This window comes from Heliangelus exortis, chromosome 2 (genome assembly GCF_036169615.1).
Source record: "Heliangelus exortis chromosome 2, bHelExo1.hap1, whole genome shotgun sequence".
NCBI classification, from domain to species: Eukaryota; Metazoa; Chordata; class Aves; order Apodiformes; family Trochilidae; genus Heliangelus; species Heliangelus exortis.
In genome coordinates, this window is record NC_092423.1 from 72,665,382 (window position 1) to 72,687,650 (window position 22,269).

The 22,269-nt window shown below is 35.7% G+C and overlaps 1 protein-coding gene across 1 annotated transcript in view; it reads left to right on the top strand.

Moving 5' to 3' along the window:
- The window catches only part of CDH9 (cadherin 9), a 92,386-nt gene that overhangs the window by 54,936 nt on the left and 15,181 nt on the right, over window positions 1-22,269 (top strand). The window contains exons 4-8 of the mRNA XM_071736633.1: window positions 11,492-11,611; window positions 12,973-13,140; window positions 18,411-18,598; window positions 19,930-20,183; window positions 21,090-21,226. Of these exons, the coding sequence (XP_071592734.1) occupies window positions 11,492-11,611; window positions 12,973-13,140; window positions 18,411-18,598; window positions 19,930-20,183; window positions 21,090-21,226 (867 nt within the window). The remainder of the gene's footprint in view (window positions 1-11,491; window positions 11,612-12,972; window positions 13,141-18,410; window positions 18,599-19,929; window positions 20,184-21,089; window positions 21,227-22,269) is intronic.

Sequence of the window (22,269 nt, forward strand, 5' to 3'; positions counted from 1 at the left end):
TGGTCTCTCTGTTCCTGGTTGTGTTGTCTTATGCCTCCCCCACCGCACCTCTGAGATAAAATTTTAAGAAGCCAAATAACCAGGAAAATTGATTGTTCAAGGCCAATATTCTTTTTCAGCTACTTTTGTTCACCAGGTCAGATCATATGAGGTTAGATGTCAGAGCTGGTGCTAGGAAAGTGACAGGATCATGAAAAGTACAGCAAGTCAAAGCAGGAGAGACTGCTTGATCTAGCAGTAGCTAACCTCAGCTAAAAAACTTGATATATTTGGTTTTCTTCAGTTACCTTTTATCTTCTACTGCCTCATATCATCTAAACAGGACTGCTTACCTCCCTTTTTAGGGGGGAGAAATTTGGTTTCTTATCAAGACACCACAGTTCTGAGGCAGCACAGTGGGAAAACCACAACCACCTGTTTAGCCCCTGTAATTAACCACTCTTGTTGCTGGAAGAAATTGGGCATGTAAAGATAGCAAGAGTTTGTTTACAGGAAGGTAAATATGGTAAATATTACTTCCATATTTCTGTCCTATTGGAAATGAGCACTGTCAACTCATTGTTAGAATTCTGTGACTTTCTCTGAGCTATTAACCTCTACCTGCTGACCCTTCATCACATGATGGTTTAACCATTTCTAAAAGGAAAAAATAAGACAACAGCAGTTCAAATGCAGTAATTAGTGAGCAGGATGGACGACTTTTAAAGCACTACATGGGGCTTTAGGCTTTGTAAACTGGTTGGCCTAAACTTTGGAGATGCAGTTTTAAAGTGACGACAAGCTCATTTGGTCTCTGTATGTCTCAGTATTCCTCCAATTAGCAGACTAGAACAACTCTGCTCCATAGGTATAGCAAAATATGTTTAGATACTGTGGCAACGGTCATCACAACACCCTTGGAATGACAGTATTCTTTCCAAGTGGAATTTTTAGGCTTGGGGATATGTTAAATGTGGTTCCTCTCTATATCTTTCTGAAATAACTCATTGTAATACTGTTTGCCTGGCTTCCTTATTGCAACAAATTTATTATTTCCCGTTATATTTGTACACTTGAAAAAAAAAAAATTAAAAAAGAAACCCCAAGCAAACAAAAAATTGCAGAGGTCTGTACCCCTCTAGATTAGAGCTTGAAATTAGCACTAAAGTTCCTGTACCATACTTACAATAAAAATTGCTCAATAGATCATTTTCCTTCCTTTTGTTTCAGTAGATTTTCAGCTGTAACACTATAATCTCTGAACAAAAGCATAATGAGCCTGAATTCTTTACATCATCACTTTTGCTCACACTGCAGTGCAGTATGATGGGCTATGTTCTTCATTGTTATCCACGTTGTCCTTCAGACAGGATGTTAAACCAAGGCCCTTTCATCTTTCATGGCTTCACATCTAAAAAATAAAAATCTAACCGACATTCTTAAAATAATACGAAACAGCCATGTTGCTTCAACCAGTATATGTACCCCTTGATATGAATATGCATCCTTTATACATCCCTTCATATATACAAGTGCTATAAGTAACAGCTCCGTGCAACTTGTTTTCAGAACCACACTAAATACTGAGTTCGTATGTATTAAACCCGTTTGTAGGCACATAATTTATTCCTATTTGAACTCTTGCATCCACAAGCCACCAAACAGTTTTGCTGCTTTTAACACAGGCTACAGTATAAAAGATGTCTTGTGCCCCTTCTTGCATTTATGTGACCACATTGGAGACTGTGGCAATGGAAGTGCTGGTATTGAGGACTAGAAGAGCGGGAACTAATTTACATTACTAATATTAGGAACATCTGTGTCTTTAGGAACATGTCACACAGAAGATGTGTTATATCATTTATTAAAACATGGCAGACATTACAATAAGCAAGGCAATAGTGAAGGGGAATCTGTTGTCTATGGGCAGATCTTGCTTTTAAAGTGCTAATGTAAATATGTCTATTTGTATCATGCTAATGCAGAGGGTTCTTCTCTGGCTAAATATCATTAATTTACTTGTGCAGTTTTAGGTGCCTGAAAAAAATAAATAATTTTCTCCCTTTAAATGACTTTTGAGAACAGGATTTCTCAAATTTTGGATCTCTAGTAGGCTTGGGGGTTTGGATGCACAGATCTATGTTAGGAATTGTAATTAACTAGATAATCTGTTTGAGAATTTGCTATATGTAGCCATAAAAGAAATTTTAAAATTTTATTGAGATGTATTCTTTAATTTTTTTTAATTCTGTTAAATCAAAGTATATCTGGGATGCTTACTTAGTCTAATCTGAACACACAAGCTTTTTGGTTCTTTTTAAAAGCAAAGGCAGCTTTCTGAATGGCTGAATATAAATTGTAGTTGCTAATGCTATACAACTGAATGTAAAATGTCAAGTTCAATTTTTAAAATCATACTAACATATGCACACATCTATTTTGAAAGTAAAATGCATAGGCAGGGTGGTTCTGGTTTTTTTAAGTTTTGGGGTTTTTTTTCACCAGATTTCTCTACAACTTTCAAAATGTGTCAGAAAGATAACATGCTTCATATTTAAGTATAAAATAAAACACTTTTTTTTTTATATGATATACTTTAAAGTGTCACACACATTAGAATGCACAATATAATGCTTTGACATAATTTTCAGTCTCTCAAAGAGGTAAAAGTTTGATCAAACACATCATTCTGTTACAAAACTAAGGTCCAGCCTCCTATGCATCTTTATTTATCCAATATACCTCATTTCACAAGTTATCCCTTTCCCCTCCTAACCTTCAGTTTTAGTAGAGCTTTATCTCATGTGAATACGAACAATTATAACTACTATTACAAACTATTAAGATGCAGCATACCACCAGCCTGGAATTAGTAAACTCAGGAAAGGAACAGTACTTCTCCAGAACAAATCAATGATTCTCTTTTAAAAACACTGTCAAATAGGTGTCTACTGGAATGGAAGGATTATAATGGATAAAATATTTTAAAATAAGCATATTTCTCATAAAATGTGACCATATATATCATATAGATGTATATATCAGACATGTATGTTTATATATATCACAGAAATAAAATGCTGTTTCTTTCATTTAAATCATGGAAATAGATATGAGAATTGATGATAAGTTTCTAGAAATATAGAAGATTAATTAGAGAAGTGGCTTTTACTGTATTCATGTTTTTATTTGTTTGATTAACGAGTCAGATTGAATTCCATGTTGACATATTATGTCAACATTTTTCCACCTTGCCAATCACACAGTCATTTTGGAAATTTTATGTGAAATACACAGGCTTCACTGCGTCAAGAAAATGAAGGTAAGAAAAGGCTTATACTGGACTATCTTGTCTGTCTCCTGCTTATTTGAAAACTATCCTGTGTTATTACCACCGATTTTCATCTTCACTGTGTACAAAAAATAAGACAGCTTACAGCATTTCTCATTGCAAACTGTATTTTTCTTAGTATCTAGCAAAATGCACATCTGCAAGTTTTCACTATGACAGCAATCTTGATGCTCACATTTACTTTATTAACTGCTATCATACCAAATGCCTCAAAAGACTATCCAGAATAGCTTTTTCCTACAACCTCATAGATATGTGACAATGTGAAATTAAGATAAAGCATTACTAAGATCTGTGCAAGTATCATTTTTATTCTTTATGAAAGTTGTTCAAATCTTCATATTTAAAACACAAAAAGGTTGTTTGACAAAACAACCTAACTTGCTGTCTATTGAATTATGTACAAGTGTGTGAATGTCCTGCATTTAACTGAGGTGTTGCCAATAAAACATAAATTCTCATCACAGCTTCTTGTCAGAAAGCCAACTCAATAACAGTAACTTCACTCTGCTCTCAGGCAAATGATAAATAGCCTGTGATAAATAAGGCTATGTACACAATACATTGGAGATATAAACAAAAAATTGAAAGCTTTATTTCCTCATAAAGTCAAAATATGTGACAGTTGTAAAAAAAAAACAAAAACAAAAAAACACAACTAAATAATAACCACTTCTTTAGTGCACTGAAGTGGTTAAGCAAGAGGATAGAAAAGAAAAAAACCAAACAAACTCTTACATTTCATGGCCCAGAAGATTAATACATACTGACTTCATGAATAAGATTTTAAAAGATTCATTGGCTGTCAGGAACATGTGTCTACTGGAGGCAGACAGAAAAACTATTTAAGAGCATTTCTCTAAACAATTTTCACTGAGGCCTAAATACCCCAATGCCTAAATATTTCTATAGGAGCTCAGGTATTTCTAACAATATTTCTCAAAAAAGCAATTTGGAATCAATACAACATGATGTTTGTCATTTACTGTGATCTTAAATCTTCATTCACAAAGCCAAGCCATGATAATCTTGCAATCAGTAGCCAATGCACTTGTGATCAATTTGCTAAGATAGTGAAAACTCAACAGTCTCTAGCAGAACCAGATTATAGTCAGGACATTTGAGTACTTCTGAAGATGTCTGCAAATAGTAACAGAGAAGTCCCTAGAGTGACCCTACTTAACATTCCATGGCATTCAGATAAACACCTGTATACTTAGATGTATACTCACTTATATATAGCCATGCAAGCTCAAGAATTGTTCTGCTTTTATCTGAAAATGGTACTCTAAATAATGCAATTTTTTAAATCCTATAACTAAAAAAACCCTGGAATTAATTTCTTTTAGACTGCACTCTAGTCCAAATTACAGGCCTTTATTGTAATTTCCACTTCTCAGAGAAAGAGAAGAAAGAAACTATCACGAATCACATATAGTAAATTAATAGAAATTCAAGTTTGTCAATATTGTTAATTTACTGCATTTTTAGTAGAAAATACTATTTCCACAGCTGTGTTAATATTTAATGAGACAGAATTTATCACTAACCAGGCAGGACTTCTCACAGATTTTTAAAATGTCCTGCAAAAAAATGGATATGAGGCCAATCTGTCTTAAATGATAATGTCTGTCTTAAAAATAATGTACTACATTTGCAAAATCATAATATTGATTTACATACGGTTGCAAATTGCACCTGTTTGCAGCGCTGGCAAAAGGTAGAAACTCTGTTAAAGCTTTATTGCATAAGAACTTCGACGATGAAAATGAGATTGAAGTTCTAGTTCCATGTCAGAGATGGAAATCCAATCATGAGACATTCAAAATCTGATAAAGAAATAGAAAAGTAGAGTTCAAATTAAGAGTAAGTGAAAAATAAGCACAGAAAGCTAACTTGTTCCTTCCTAAAAATCATAAGCCCATCTGTGTTATATTGTAAAATACAAAACTGTACAGGCATGCACATCAGGAACTCAGAGGTTAGTCTTAAAAATTGGCTAATTTAGAAAACTTAAGATTGCTTTTTTGGTCTTAAGTGAAACCCTTAGATATTGTATGGAGGACCCCAGGTAACTTCTTTTGACAAATGAAAAGGGAAAAGCAGAAATCTTTTTAAAGTAGTGAAGAAATAACATCTTTAGCATGACTACATTATTTCATAAATTAAAAACTATAAATAGAACTAAAAACTGTGTTGGTACTGTTGGGTGGGAATTGGGATTTTAATCAATAGATAAGGGTGCTGCAGCCTTTACAAACTACTACTTCTCCCAAGAGAATCAACAGGAACAACGTCTTCCTAAGCTTATTGCAAAAACAGCCAAAAGCTGTTTCCCTCTTTTGGAGTATTCCAGAAATTAAGATGAAACAAAGGGATAAACTTAACAGCTCCTATCTTTGAAAATGAAACAAACATTCAAGGATTCTTCAGTGGTGGAGTTCCTGTGACTGACCTTCCATGGATGGCAGCTGTCAGTCTGTAAAGCTGGGCTATTTCCAGATACTGTGGAAATCACTGCGGTCAGAGCAAGAGTAAGCAAGATAATTAACTGCCACATTACAGCACTACTCATTGCTCCATTAACTTATTTGTTTGATTAGTAAAGAATTCTAGTTAGAACAGCCTTACAATAATGTATAGCATGCTCAGGTCAAGAAGCATCCTACTGGTGAGAATCATCACTATTTTTAATAGAAATTTTGAGAAAAATCTATTGATTCATTCTTTTCACTTTTGGTCTTAATTTCTTTTTGATGTTAGCTCTGCCTAAAAGCATGTTTTCTAATTGTAAGTATACACACTATGTTAAACAAAATGGAAAAGACATCTAAGCTGTAGTTCTTTTATTATGGATGACAGATCACTTAATACTATACCTGTTTAGTCACCAGGAAATGCAATCTAAATGCTAGTCAATATTAACACTTCAAAGAATCTAACTACTTTTTTCTCTGTGTTATAACTGCCACTGATGGCACCTGTATTACTGCTTTGGAAGTGACTTTCTCTGTGGTGAAAAGGAGAAAAGAAGCTTCTCAAAAGAATGAACATACACAGAGCTGTTCACACACACAAATACTTCAAACTACTTCTTGTTCTTTTTACTGTTTCCCACTTGTTACTTTACCAGTAATACTTTTTGAATTCTCATGCAGGGCATCTGATGCCCTTCACAGTTACAATTACTGTCAAAAGAAAATAGTTACGGTATCAAGGTATTGAACAGCAGGAGGGTGAGGGCTGGAGGCTTTGTTCAACTTTAGCCACTCTTTTCCTGTTCAATTTCAGACATCTGTTTTTCAATGCTGTATGTTTTGTATTGAACAGCAAAAGCTTATACCCCACACAGCATTTCAGGCAGATTAGAGACAGAGTACTGTAGTCACATTGCGTCTTCCTATGTGGTTGACAATCATTAGCATATACTTCTTAAGTGAATGTTCTGATAACACAATCCTAAATACTGATTCATTCTAAAATATGAACTCATTTGTCATAGAAAAGAATGCATTGAACAAAACCCCGACACATCAAAACCCACCACACACAAGAAATTATGAGAATTATTTCCCTATTGTTTATTAGACATATATAAAATTTATACATGTGTCAGAACCTGCACTTGAGTTGCAACAACCCTATACAACACTACAGACTTGGGGGAAAATGGCTGGAAATCTGCTTGGTCAAAAGAGACCTGGGGGGTGTGGGTCAACAGCCAGCAGTGCACCCAGGTGGCCAAGCAGGCTGATAGCATCCTGGCTTGTATCAGAAGCAATGTGGCCAGCAGGAGCAGGGAAGTGATCATGTCCCTTTACTCAACACTTGTAAGACCATATGTTGAAGACCCTGCCTATAAGAAGGATATTGAATTGCTGGAACATGCCCAGAGAAGGGCAACAAAGATAGTGGAGACTATGGAGCAAAAGTCTTGCAAGGTACAGCTCACGGAAATTGAGAAAAGGTGGCTGAAAGGAAGTTGTAGTGAGGTGGGGTTTGATTTCTTCCAACCTGGCAGGAAAAGAGGAAATGGCTTCAAATTATGCCAAGGGATGTTTAGACTGGATATTAGGAAAAAATTATTCACTAAGGATTCTCAGCCATTGGAACAGGCTTCCCGGGTTGATTTAGCATGCCTGGAGGTTTTCAAAAGGCACGTACAGGGACGTGGTTTAGTGGTCGACTTGGAAGTGTTCTTGGTTGATGGTTGGACTTGATGATCTTAAACATCTTTTTCAAACAAAACGATTCTATGATTCCAGGAAAATACAGGGGACTGTTTACAGAGGAAAGCTGCATAAAAATAGCATCTCTGAATGGGTGATAATGTCCATCACCTCTCAGTGACATGGAGTAAAACAGGGAGTTCAAGGTAGTCCTGAGGGAAGAAGTAGGGCTCTACCACACAGTACAGCTTGGATTTACTGCATCTCTCATAAATTACTCATAGTCACATTGTTTTTGTATATATATGTTCTCTCTCTCTATATATGTTATGTATATATTTAAAAATACTTCACACAGTGGTGAAAATTTTGTGATTCCTGGATGGGAGATAAGGGGGCAGCCAAAAACAAAGGCACAATACCCATCTACAGGAGTTAGCACCTCACCTGACTTCTCAGACAGCCATTATGTGACACTATATACACAAAATAGCACTTGCATGTGAAAAACCAGCATGTTTTCAAGTGAAATTAAGTTTCACATCAGACCTGTATGATAAACTATTAAAAATCATGTTCTTGGTAAAATGTAAATTATTAAATATTTCATCTCCTCCTCTTTTTTTTTGTTTTTTATTTTTTTATTTTTTTATTTAATACATTTCTGCTCAATATACATGGCTGGACTACATTTCACATTTTAAGTCCCTTCTTAATTGTCCAGTGTTATGTGATCGCTTCCTTAAGTCTGCTTCCTCAGGTTCCCTACTTGTTCTAAGTTGGCTTTATTTGGTTTTCACAGTCATGTCCTTTTATTCCTCTTCTAGTTGGGATCATTTATCTATTTACCTGTTGACACTTGTTCCTTTTCTGCTTTACCTTTGCTTTTCCTTTGCCGTTACATATCTTTCATGCTTCTGACCTTCTGGATTTTTCTGCGTCAAAGAAAAATCAGTTTAGTGAAATCTCTGCTAAATTGTGCTCTGATATAAAACATCATTTTGCTGTTCCCTATTACATCACCTTTCCAGGTAGGGTTGTCTTTCAGTCATAATACTTATATCTCAACCTTATTTAACCCTGTCCTTTGTATAGAAAGCAGTCTGACATGATGTAGTCCAACTGATGTAGTAAGGAGATCCTTGGTGGTGAAATAATCTATGTGTTTCTAAACTTTTTAAAATTCAGTAGTCTCACATGACTGCTCTTAGATCATAATTTACGCAGTCTGCTGCCAAAGCACAAATTCCTATCATGAGAGTACAACCTGGTCTCAAAACTAAAAGTGGTTAAATTCCTCTAAATACTTCTGTAGCTCATTGAAAATTTTACTCATGTTTTCAGCAAGGGCATTTCCATAGCACATCCTCATAATCCTTGGAGTCATGCTGTCTGAGCAAACTCTGTCCACTTATCTTCTTTAGGCTTTTAGCCAAATAAAATTCCTATTTTTTCCTGCAAACCTTTTCCACAGCCGTCCTAAATATTTTCAGCTTGTAAAAGCTTCTAAAATCTTCCCTCCATGAATAAACTTGCTGAACAGCAGATTGTCATTGTGCTTGAAAACAGGAAACAAGCACAAGAGCTTCTCCTTTAGGGAGACAAAGTCTTTCCTGCCTCTCCACCTGCCCCAGCTGGTCTTCTATTTCTGAAAATAAAACAGCCTTTTTGCCTTGAGTGGAGCTCTCTCTTAAGTAGACACTAATACACATGCACAGAACTCTATGTAAAAATCAGAAATTTTCAATAGCTGCCAATTTTGACAGAAGTTGACTTGAGAAAAAATAAAAAGGAAACAAATAGTGTAAAAATATCCTGTTTCAGCATATTCAAATTTTTATTTCTAAATTATTTCTTGAAAACTTAATACTAGAAAGGCAAATCTAAACAGAACATCTTATTTTTAATTTTTTAATTGATCTGAAATCATACTTTTATAAAAAAATATCAGAATCTAACTCAATCAAACTCCAAATGCAGTTGAAGTTACTGAATTCCCTTTAGAAAATAACTTTTTTTTTCTGCATGATATTCAAAACACTGTCATTTTTTGATTCAGCATTCATGGTGGAATCTTTAAGCATAATATGCTAATAACAAAATGTGCTAATTTTTATCACCCAAGCTCATGATTATTGTACAAAATGAAGGTTACCAAAAAAGTTACCAGGAAAATAGCATTTTCAAATAGATGCAGCTATGTTCTTCTGACTGTCAGAAGTACTTTTAATTCATGTAAAGCAAAGGAATCAAGTAAGAACACGAGCTGCATGCTCAAGAGTATGACTTTAGATGAAAATATAGCAAAATATGTGCCTATCTCACCTAGTGGAAGACCTCTTTTACACCACAGCAATCCTATGCAAGCAACTTACTTCAGCTTTGTAATATATTCTGGTATCCTGCTAGGAGACCTAATTATACTAGAGGGACTCTTTCAAAAACTGAATAGCACAAAAAAAAGTAGAAAGCACTCAATTATAAATCAGAAAAAGCATTATCATTTCAAATGCTTTTTCAGATTCATGAGTTCTGGAAATGTATGTTAGTGGGCCTTGGTTCTGACATGGACTCATGCTGTCCTAGATATGGAGTGACAGTCTCTAATTCAATTTTGGTTTTGTACTCTGCATTATTATGTGGATACTCATGCAAATATAGGCACACATGGACACACAGAGCGATGCTTATTCCACAGATTTAATCTAGATTTGCTACTCTCAGGTTATCTTCAGAATTTTCCTTCTGCATTTTCCACCCTGACATTAGGACCCCATCCACCACGTACATCCTGTCAAAGCACTTAAGTTTCCAGACTCAAATGTACATCTAAGCAAAGAAGGAAAAGAAAAAAAAGTAATGCTGATGTTATAGCACTCCAAGTTTGGCAAATTCAACACATTCAGGAAATGCAAAGGCAACAAAGCAGTCTGCAAGTTGAGTGAAAGATACATTGAGAATACATTAAAACAAACTGAAACAAATAAGAAAGGGAAAAAAAAAAAAGAAATGAAAGAAAAACAAAAGGAAATTACATACTTCTTGAGACCGCTGAGATTTAGAAAAAAAAGGAATAGGAATAGTTATCACTTAAGTGGACAGTGCTCACTAGACCTATTTCTTATAAAGAAAGTAAGACACATGAAAAGCAGCCAACAATAGGGCAGACTTCTGAGTCAGCCTTCTGCCCTTGGCAAGGAGTTAAGGACCTTTACACTTCTAGCTACTGGACTGCCTGTATTTAAGGAGAAATTTGTCAGCTCTAGATTGTGCTAACAAAATATATCCTGGTATCTTGAAAATGGCTTAGAAATGAAAGCTTGTGAGGAAAAGTTTTGTCCATTTATGTATCTTATAAGAAAGGTTTTACAGAAGCTTTTACTTGCTTCTAATGAATAAACCATATGAAATGTATTGGCTCATTGTGCTCTTAATCACATATAGCCATTTATACTATACATTTATACTATTTTCATGCAAAATAAATGAATGTTGAAAAACTTAACTACCATTTAATGGCAACTATTTGCCAAATAGATGAATTATTTTGATTACATGGGAAAAAAATTCCAGAATATCTTATTGCTAACCCAAGATAAATTGTTATGGAACCTTAAAAATTAATTAGGGTAGGTGAAAATTGTTTATTCAGTCTGAGTTTGGAAGTTGTTATATAAGCAGAAAATTAATACAAACCTGTTTGATCACCAAAAAAACACATGAATGTTTTGTTGGATTTCAAAGACATACCAGTCTCTGCGTTTGATTATGTTTAACTTAAGAATGAACCCAAAGTGGTATAGAATTTATTTTTAGTCACAAGGAAGATGAAATTTAGTTTTACTTTTTGCTTGAATAGGATAGCACCAGATTTGTCCACCAGATGCTGTTTGATTTCTTAATGAATTCAATACTGAAACCAGTGCATATACTCTACAAGAAGTAGATGCTTTCTTAAAATCTGCTGATTCCTTGATTGATACCCATTTAGGTACATCTGTTATTCAAGTGACAGCCACAGATGCTGATGATGCTAACTATGGAAATAGTGCCAAAGTGGTGTACAGCATCCTCCAGGGACAACCATATTTCTCAGTGGACCCAGAAACAGGTTAGTGATTTACAGTCTTAATTTTTGCAGTGACAGAGACAGGACATGGGGTTGAAGACACTTTTTGCTTGCATTTAAATGCTATAACATGAGTACGGCATCCTACAACTTGATGGAAAACTAATCTGGGAATCACAATAGAAGTATGTATTTTTTGTTAAAATAATGTTGCAGAAGAACAGCTTTACCTGGCATGAATAAAACTTCTGGAAGATGACTACACTGTAATGGTCAACAGTTCAGAAATTATATAGAATTTGTAAAGGGTTAGAAAAATCATGAAAATATTAAAGCTTATTTTACATCAATTTCTGGGAATTTAATCTGTTTTTCTTTAAGAAAAGAAAAAAAGAGATGGATAGTTTCAGACTACAAAGTTAAAAAAAAAAAAACAAACCATCAAAGATAAGTTAAATATTTCTAAAAGTTTGTTATAGATTCCTGACAACTGGCAATTTTGAAGTCAAGGAGCTTTTTGAAACTGCACCCTAATTCCAGAGCTCTCAGACTTGATGCAAGAAGCATTCATACATTTAAATTGTAAAGCATGAATGGAAACCCTTTTCATTTTTACACAAGAAATTGGATAAGACACAGACTGAAGAAAGAAATATTTGTGTGAACTTTTGGAATTGGTTTGTCCAATTTGATTTTTAGGTTACATATATTAATAAGCCTAGGTACAGTAGTCAGAATCTGGAAATTCTGGATCAGATATAAATCACAGTCACTAGACTACAAGGGGTTTTTTTAATTTTATCTTTACTCTTTTTATGTGCTGTACAAGAGTCTGAGACATTTAAATAGCATCTATTAAATTCTTGAGATTGGACACCCAAAATAGGTTTTCCAACACTAATTTTACAATTTTATCCAACTTTTCTTATTAATTATAACTGTAGGTGTCTGATTGTGTCCACCATAGGGCATTAAAATCTATGATCTATTACAGTCCAAAAGAATTAATTCAAGGCATTTTAGAGTTTAGCCTTGTGCTATAATATCAAAACCTCACCACAGCTGGAGATTACATAATGCATGAACAAAATAACTGGGGATAGTAGCTGGAAAACTTCATTAATTAAATGAATATATTTATATTTTTGTCACTGAAAGAATAATTACACTGATTTAGCACATCACAAACAATGAATAATGTTTCTGTTACATTTCTCTTTTTTCTTAAAATCGCATGAGCCACAGATAAGAAGGCTTATTGCAGAAAACCTTGCTTTGATTTCTGTGGATTAACATCTGCAAAGTATATTTCAAATGAATCCATTTAAAATCTCTGAGATTCAAGTGGCTGCTGGTTCTGCTCCTTCACCTTTCTGTCTCTCCTTTTTTCTCTCTCTTCCAAGGCATCATCAGGACTGCTTTACCAGACATGAGCAGAGAAAACAGGGAACAATATCAAGTGGTCATCCAGGCCAAGGACATGGGAGGCCAGATGGGAGGACTATCAGGGACCACCACCGTGAACATCACCCTGACTGATGTCAATGACAATCCACCTCGCTTCCCCCAGAGTATGGAGCATCTAATAATTCCATTGTTTTCCTAAGAACCTCTCTAAAACCAGCTATATCACTGTCACCATCTGGCATCTTCTTTTTTTCTCCCCTTTTTAATTATAAATTCTGGCTGACTGCTGTGTCTGTTTATCTTGCAGCATTATTAAGGCAAATGGGAATCTCTGTTTCCATTTTTTGTAAAAGCAAAATATTTCTTTGAATGATAAAATTCCCATTCTTACTCTGCTTACAGGAATGTGAGCTCTAACAAAATCCTAGGCTAACTTCAAGGACTTGAAAGTCATTAGAGTAATTTAATTACAAAATCTAGGGTTCAGTTTTTGGAGGCACTTGTGGTTCCACATGTTCAAGAAAGCAAATATGTCAGCAAATTTTCTAATGTAACACCTTTCACAGACAGAATTGGTCAAGTGATACTCTCTGCTGGAGGTCCAAGCATTTGGTTTAAGTAGTTGTAATCTCTGCTCAGCACTTCATAGGAAATGATTTTGATAATCTAGAGCAGTTTGACAAAATTAAGTTTTAAAAAAATATCTGTCAAGTAAAGAAAAAAATAAAGACAAGAAACAGAAAACTGCACAATACTGAAAGCTTCACAACACCCTACAGATCCTTTCACAGCATCCAATCCCAAGTTGTTATAATCAGTGTCTGATAACTATAATGTCTGATAACTGCAAATGTAAGAAATTTACAGTCTCCATTAAGTGCCTGCTGGAAAAATGTCCACATCAGAAAATTTTAATGCTCATTGGCATTGATTAAGGACCTAACTTGTTCTCTTTACAGATTCACCAAGGACTGAACATTGAACTGGACTTGAAAAAAACTTGATAAATGCTTCAGTACCGTGGCAATAGGGTACATCCAGAATAGTAGAAACAGGTTAGACTAGAGCAGATTTTTACAAATATTAGAAAATTCTGACAGCTTGGGAGAAAGGATTATAACTTTTAGGCATATAACTTAAAAAATATCTATTAATAGAATCATAGAATGGATAGGGTTAGAAGGGATCTAAAGATCATCAAGATCCAACCCCCATGCATAGGCAGAGACAGCTACCGCTAGACCAGTGCATTGGACTGCACCAGACCTCATCCAACTCGGCCTTGAACATTTCCAGGGAAGAGGCATCAACAGCCTCCCTAGGCAACCTATTCCAGTGTCTTACTACCCTCATGTTGAAGAATTTTTTCCTAATATCTGACCTAAATCTGCTCTCTTTCAGTTTAAAACCATTACCCCTTGTCCTGTCACTATCATCTCTGCTGAAATCCCCACCCCAGCTTTCCTGTAGGCCCACTTAGGGCACTTGAAGCCCTCTATAAAGCCTCCCCCTGAGCCTTTTCTTCAAGCTGAATCACCCCACCTCTCACAGTCTGTCTGCATAGCAGAGGTGCTCCAGCCCTTTGATCATCTTTGTGGCCCTTCTCTGAACCCTCTCCAACAGGTTTATACCATTCCTGCTGAGGGCTCCAAAGCTGTATGCAATACTCCATGTGTGGTCGCACAAGAGCAGAGTTGAGGGGCAGAATCACCTCCCTCACCCTGCTGTCCACACTTCTTTTATTGCAGCCCATGATGAGGTTGGCTTGCTGGGCTGTGAGTGCACACTGGTTGCTCGTGTCAAGCTTCTCATCTGCTACCACCTCCAAGTCCTTTTCCTCAGGGCTGCTCTCTGATCCATTCATCCCCTAGCCTGTACTTATGCCTGGGGTTGTGCCCACCCAAGTGCAGGACCAGGCTGAACTTCATTAGCTCTGGCTCCCCAGACTGTCAAAGTCCCTCTGGATGCCCTGCGTTCTGTCTAACCACACACACAGCCTGGAATTGTCAGCAAACCTGCTGAGGATACACTCTATCCCACTGCCCATGTCTGCAACAAAGATGTTAAACAGCACTGATCCCAACACTGACCCCTGAGGAACACCACTCATCATCACTCGTCTCCACCTGGACACTGAACCATTGACCACAACCCTCTGGGTGCAGCCATACAACCAATTGCTTATCCACTGAGTGGTCCATCTGTCAAATCCATATTTTGTCAGTTTGGAGACCAGAATGTCTTGTGGAACAATGCCAAATGCCTTGCAAAAATGCAGGTAGATGATATCAGTTCCTCTGTAGCCTTGTTGTAGAAGGCCACCAAACTGGTCAGACATGGTTTGCCCCTAGTGAAGCCATGCTGGCAGTCAGCAATCACCTCCTTATTTTCTATGTGCCACTGCAGATTTTCCAGGAGGATTTGTTCCATGATTTTGCCCACAGAAGTGAGACCACCTGCCCTGTAATTCTCCAGGTCTGTTTTTTCCCCCGCTTCAAAAACAGGGGCTATGTCACTTTTTCTCCCATCAGTGGGAACCTCACTAGACTGCCATGACCTCTCAAATAAGATGGGCAGAGGCTTAGCAATTGCAACTGCCAGCTCCCTCGGGACCCATGGGTGGACCCCATCAGGATAAACTTGTGCACCTTTGGGTTCTTTAGATGGCCATGAACCTGTTCTCCTGCAGCAGGGAGTATTCATGATAACAGATCGTTTTTTAAACAGCGGGGTGGGGAAGTACTGCAATCCTCATAAAGAAAACATCATTTCAATTCTCACTCAGATTTTACTTGCTAAGAATCATTGTCACATAGAAAATTCACAGCAATTTTCAACCATCTTCCTGTTTGACTTTAGGAGGGTATAGTTTTTAAACACATATGGCATTATATAGCCATAATATTTTAGAAAATAGGAATTCTTGAACCTACATTAGAATGTGGCATGGATCATTGCATTGCATGAATTCTTGCCAAATTACATTAATTTAAATTTTAAAAAATACAGAATGAAGAATGCCTGAAGCTGCATAATAACTTAGGCTTTTCAATCTCCTTAGCCTTTGTTCCTTCTGATGCTCTTTCAAAATTAGCTGAAGCCTGTGTTCTATGGAAGTTCTTATTATTTCAATAAGCTTTGGGTATGGTACTTAATTATAGAGAAATTTACACATTTTCGTGCCTCGTGCAATATTATCTGTAGCTTTGCACTTTAAACATCACTGAAACATATCAGACAATGGAAGACCCACAGTGGAATTTATTCAATGGTGCCATTTTTATTTTGCTGATGACTCTTCCCTCTTACTTTTTTCTCCTCAGCAGGGTGTTCTTCAACACTTCATAGGACATCAAACACAGAAAAAACATCCAGAGGTTTTGATTTCTGCTTAGATAGTTATGAAGAGGAGCATACCTTCAAAGAACTATCTTGTTCTGGAATTCTGCTCCTTTCAAAACCAATTATCTTTCATTTTCTCTTATGTGAGGGAACAATAGGTGAAAATGTGGCTCAAAGCAGAAGGTAAACTGCAAATGGAAACAACAGAAGTTAATGTAAAGGTACTGAAGAAACAAAGATTTATTTCTTACAGGGACAGAAGAAAGGAAAATAGTAGAGTGCAGTCTGATGTACTGGCTGCTCAGGCTGCATTAAGAAGGAACAGATTTTCTGGTTTGTTTTGTTTCCTTAAAGGAATCCTGGATAGCTAAAAGATGCAGGCCTAAAATGGATTTAAATGGAACTAAAATGAAAATCTTACACGTTTTCAATTAAATTCTACTCTAAACCATACCAGCCATCTCGCATGTCGAAAATAAGCAGCAATCACACATCAACACAAAAATAAGGAATATTTTCAGATACAAAAGCACTCAAGGGTGTCATTTATTCTGGAAGAAGCCATAAGTAGCAGGAGTAAATATATTCTTACGGTATTTCCGGCTCACCTGCAAAACGTGTCAATTTGAGTAAGACTTCAATTCCAGTTAGCTGCCAGGAATCCTAACTTCTACACCATTTTCAGCCTGGTTTAAGGGAATAGCATGCAGTTTTGTCTGTGGGATTGCAGCCAAACTGTCTACTACCTAGTTTTCAGTTACATCCTTGAATTTGTAAGCATAAATCAAATTTAAGATCAAGCATTGCCTTCCATTTTTTTGCACAATAGATATAAAGTATTTGTAGTGACACTCTTTTGTACTTAGCCTGTACATCTTGGGATAGAATCTTCTTCAGCACTCAGATGTTTGGTATAGTCCTTGTACTTAAAAGTATCCTTTAAGTGCCTTAAATGGAAATAAAGGATATGTAGATGGAAGGAACAGGATAGTTGTGATAAAGATACTTCACTGTACTTCACTACAAGTCAATACTTCACGCAGCAAATTAGTATTAATTTACATGAAAAAAACAGATCAAAAGAATCCTCAGATTCTGGAATGTCACATGTAAAATGTTGGATATATCAGGGTTACTTTTTTATATTTTCTTGACAGCAAAAGCAGAAAATACTAACCTAGAAACATTTGTGTCTTGCTAGTGACAAAAAGTCTTGTCTAGTTATTACTGGTCAACAAAAATCATCTGATTAATATTTTTTCTGCAACACCTTGTCTTTATAAGTAGATTTTTATTGCAAATGTTTTCAGAAAATGCATAAAAATAGCTTTTCCCATAAATAGGCAAAACTAATATATATATGTTGAGAGAACTCTTTGTAGGAAACACTGATTATAAAAAGATTAAATGAAATCAGTCACTTAAAGAGCACAAAAGTATGTGCAGATGAAATTAAAGAAAATCTGAATGTATCTGTCTTTCAATTAAGTATAGCAATTAACCTGAATATGTATTCAAATGTTTTTCACCATGAATCTTTGGTATGTATTACCAATAATAAATGAATGAATTACTTTCTCACAGAACACCTACAAATCTTAAATATAATATTCAAAGGAATAACAAAAAAAAAGCCTACTATCTTTCAGTCTCCTTCCAAAATCCACACTGGTTTCTATGACTCTTGTGACTTGTGAAAATAAAACAAAATCCCATACTACTTCTAAATATATTTTGAAACATTTCTAGAAAATTGAGAGAGAGAAAAAATTATACTTCTGAACAACCAAAGTCTTACTTCTCTGTTCTTCATAACTGAAGGAAAAAAAAACAAAACAAACCCACAACAAAAAAAACCCACAACAATCCCACCCCAAAACCGTTAAAAAAGCAGTATTAAATCGCTTTAAGTATTTCTTGAATTTTTTGACAGTTTGTCAATCAAGTATATTTTAAAGTTTAGTATGACTAACAGTATTTTTCTTAAAGCTTTTCAAAAATCAAGTTACTTGAAAAAAACAAAATTAAAGATGCTTATTGTACAGAAGAAAAAACTTCTCAAAATAATAAATGCTTCATTCTGCTTTTCCAGGTACCTATCAGTTCAGCTCTCCTGAGTCTGCACCACCTGGGACTCCTCTTGGCAGAATTAAAGCCACAGACCCTGATGTGGGAGAAAATGCAGAGATTGAGTATAGCATCTCCAATGGGGATGGATCAGACATGTTTGATATCACCACTGACAAGGACACACAAGAAGGGATTATAACTGTCAAAAAGGTTTATTTTTTCTCCCTCTTTTTTATATGTGCTTAGCTCTCCAGGTGTTATAGTTATTTTTCTTTTTCTAGGGGAAGGGAGGGTAGCTCTCACAAGGGGTCAGGCTGCCAAGGAGTTGTTGTATTAGTTTTGTTCTTCTCTCTCTTCAGCTGATATCTGTTATTTTCAAGTCTCGAGGGAAATCTACTGGCATGTCACTTCACATAAAGCAATATTTCAGTGGCTGCTGTCTGTTCAATATATATACTCTCACATGCATTACTTTCAACTTAGAGCTGTTAAATTCTGGAGAGGTTCAGTTCACAGTGGTATCTGTGCAGAATGCTGGAGTAAGGCTCACAAGGATTGGAGGCTCATCTGAAATTGGGTGAACTTACACCTCCAAGGCTAAACTGTCCCTCTCTAACCTGTCCAACAGTCAGGTATCTCAATTACCTAAAATCTGTCTTGCTTTAAGTCCAACACTGGTGAAACTTCAGTTGTTAGATATTATGTTAAACAAGTCAGAAGAGTAATGACAAGGGCAGAAATTTAATCCAAAAGTTAATCCATCTCTGAAAGATTTATTGGTTACTTTTTAGTTCACATTTAAACTCTGCCAACTATTTATGGTTCTCTTCTTACTGAACATATCAGTAAGAAATATATTATGATATCTAATGATAAATAAACACATTTATCTCTAGCACAGACCTATACACATATATTTTGGAAACATATATATATGTGCGTGCATGTATTGCATCCATATATGAATGTATATGTACATAGACATATATGGATATGCATAATATAAATATGTCATAAAATGGAAGTCAGGCTTTGTAGTTTTTCTTTGTTCTCTGGAACACTGAGGGCAGGGACAGGTCTGGGTTGCTCCTGATGTTAAATAGGTAAGAGTAGATGGCACTAGTGGAAGAGTAAGGAAAAAGGAAATATAGTAGAGAGCTAGGATAACTGTTCTTCTTCCTACCAATGAGATGAAACAAATAAGACTGTTAGCAGCTCTGACTTGAGGATTAAGTCCAGCTTCCCTGTTTCTTTTCCTCCTTTTATGTGTTCATAGATGGAACATACCTGTTTTTCCAGGAATCTGAACAAATAGTAGGCAGAGGGATCATAATAGCCTTGCTGCCCTCTCATTTTCTTTATAGTTCTTACACCTAGAATAAGCCCTAAGATCTTCTCCAAAATGAATTAAATTTTAGAGTTTCTTGTGGCTAAAAGTGTCTACACTTTTCATTTTATACTTCAACATTATAAAACTGACTCACATTTCTTGTAAAGCGACATAATTTTCTTTATTATTATTATTATTATTTGTTCCCCAGCATCTGGATTTTGAAAACAAGATGTTATACACCTTAAGAGTGGAAGCAACCAACACTCACACTGATCCTCGTTTTCTTCAGCTGGGGCCATTCAAAGACACAGCTTTTGTCAAAATCTCTGTGGAAGACACAGATGAACCTCCAGTGTTCAGCAGACCCTGGTATTTAATAGAGGTAGATGAAGATGCCAAGGAAGGAAGTGTTATTGGGCAGGTTGTAGCCCAAGATCCCGATACAACAAAGAATGCAATAAAGTAAGCCATTACACAACGTAAGATGCTTTAGATGTGGGAAGTCTCACACACAAAGTACAATGAAAATTAATTGGAATAGGGCCCACTTGAGTAATTAAGCTCATGGGGTCTACTGATAAGTGTCAAGCAGAGAAATATTTATGGGACATTTTGAATGCAAACAGTGAACAGTGCAGGGTATGCTTCTGAAGGACAGACTATAGACACCAGGTGAAAGGAAGGAGAGGTCAGTATTTAGCTGTCAGTACAGTTAGAGGTAGGAGGTGTGAGTAGAGGAAGAAAATAAAATATTTTTGAGTAACCTATGTATAAATTATCAGTCCAGTCTGACAGTCACTGGTAAGTACTAGACTAATTAAAAAACAGCTGTAAAACAAGTTTTTACTTCGATTGAAAGAACAAAGCAAAAGCAAGTGTCAGAAAATAGGATTTTGAGAGCCTCCACATTAAAAAACAAGTAATACAAAATTTTTCTGGTGGTTTTGTTGGTTCTTGTGATAGTTAGAAATATCTTGTTATAACATGATACTTAATTACATCTGTAATATGTCCTTCAGTGACTGAGTTCTCCAAGAAACAATCAATTTGCAAAAATATAATCTAAGAATGTTCATTTTTACTTGTTATTCCAGCATTCACTCTACAAGCTTAAATCTAATTTCAAGTAACAGTCTAATAAACTGTCCATATAAATAGTTTGCTCTTCATCCCTCCCACCTGCCTTAAAAAATTGCTTCTCAGGATCTGTAATATGCTGCACTCCTCAGGTAGGAAAGCTTAGGTTAATTGTAAAGAAAACATTCTTGATTAACCACAGTTAAAATTAGAAAACTTCTAGAGTAGTCTGAGATAAAATAGTGACTATAACAGGGGATAGTGAAGTTCAGCTGTACTATATCTTGACAGATATTCTGTGGATCGACACACTGACCTTGACAGAATATTCAACATCTATTCAGGAAATGGATCCTTATTCATCTCCAAGCCACTTGACCGGGAAGAAACTCCCTGGCATAACATCACTGTCATAGCAACTGAAGTCAGTAAGTTGGAGATCATTTATCCTGGAAGAACATTAATACTGAGAAAAGACTGAAATTCCACAGCTCAATTTACTATTTTAGGATTATCTTTGCCCACTTATAAAAAGATAACTTGGAATTCTCAGGCTCAACAAATCCATGTACAGTATATATTAAGACAGTTAACTGGTTCCCTGAGAATTCTCAGCAAATAATTTGGTACATGTGGGATGCATTGGCATCCTAAACTTTGGGAAATTCCTTGGAAAACAAATATGTGCATGATTGACAAATCATATATTATTAGAATGACCTCTGTAAACAGGGGAAGAAATTATGCTTTGCCTCAACTGTTTTTACTTATCTCAGGAAACAACTTCATTTGAAGACAAGAGTAGAGGAAACTTTTTCCCCTCCATGTCTTAAGTAAACCCTGTCCCTAAGTTTTTCAGCTGGATTCTTTATTTTTCCAGTGGACCTTTTTACATCTCTCTCTCGCTTGCCTTACCCACTTTTTTTTTCTTTTTTTTTTTTTCTTTTTTTCAGCCAACTGATAACAGTCATCAGGGGTGAAACAGATATTGATTTTGAGGAACAACATTTTTCTCCATTCATTCTCCCTAAAGATTCCCCAGGAGTCTATATGCCTAACATTCTGGGAGTTGGGTACTATGGGGAGATGAATTATACCCCCATTTTCAGAAAGACTGACACCTTTTTCTCATAAATGCCTTTTCATTGTTAAAATGTGGGCTTCATTTTTATATATTTTTTTAAATAGTTTATGATGACATCTTTATATCTTCTTTTTTGTTCTGATTTTTACATTTTGGGGAGAAAGGACACCTTTGGGCTCATTGGTTGTTTTTTGGGGGGTAATAGTGTTGTTGACTGACACTGTTTAATTGCTTTACTGATTTAAACAAGTAAATGTTCTTGACAGTTTGGCCTCAGGAAACAGCTTTTCCAGTTAATCATTTACCACATTGATGAATGGAATTTAATTCAATAGTAACTCAGTGATCTGTTTTTAATGCAAATCAATTTAAGTATGCTATTATATC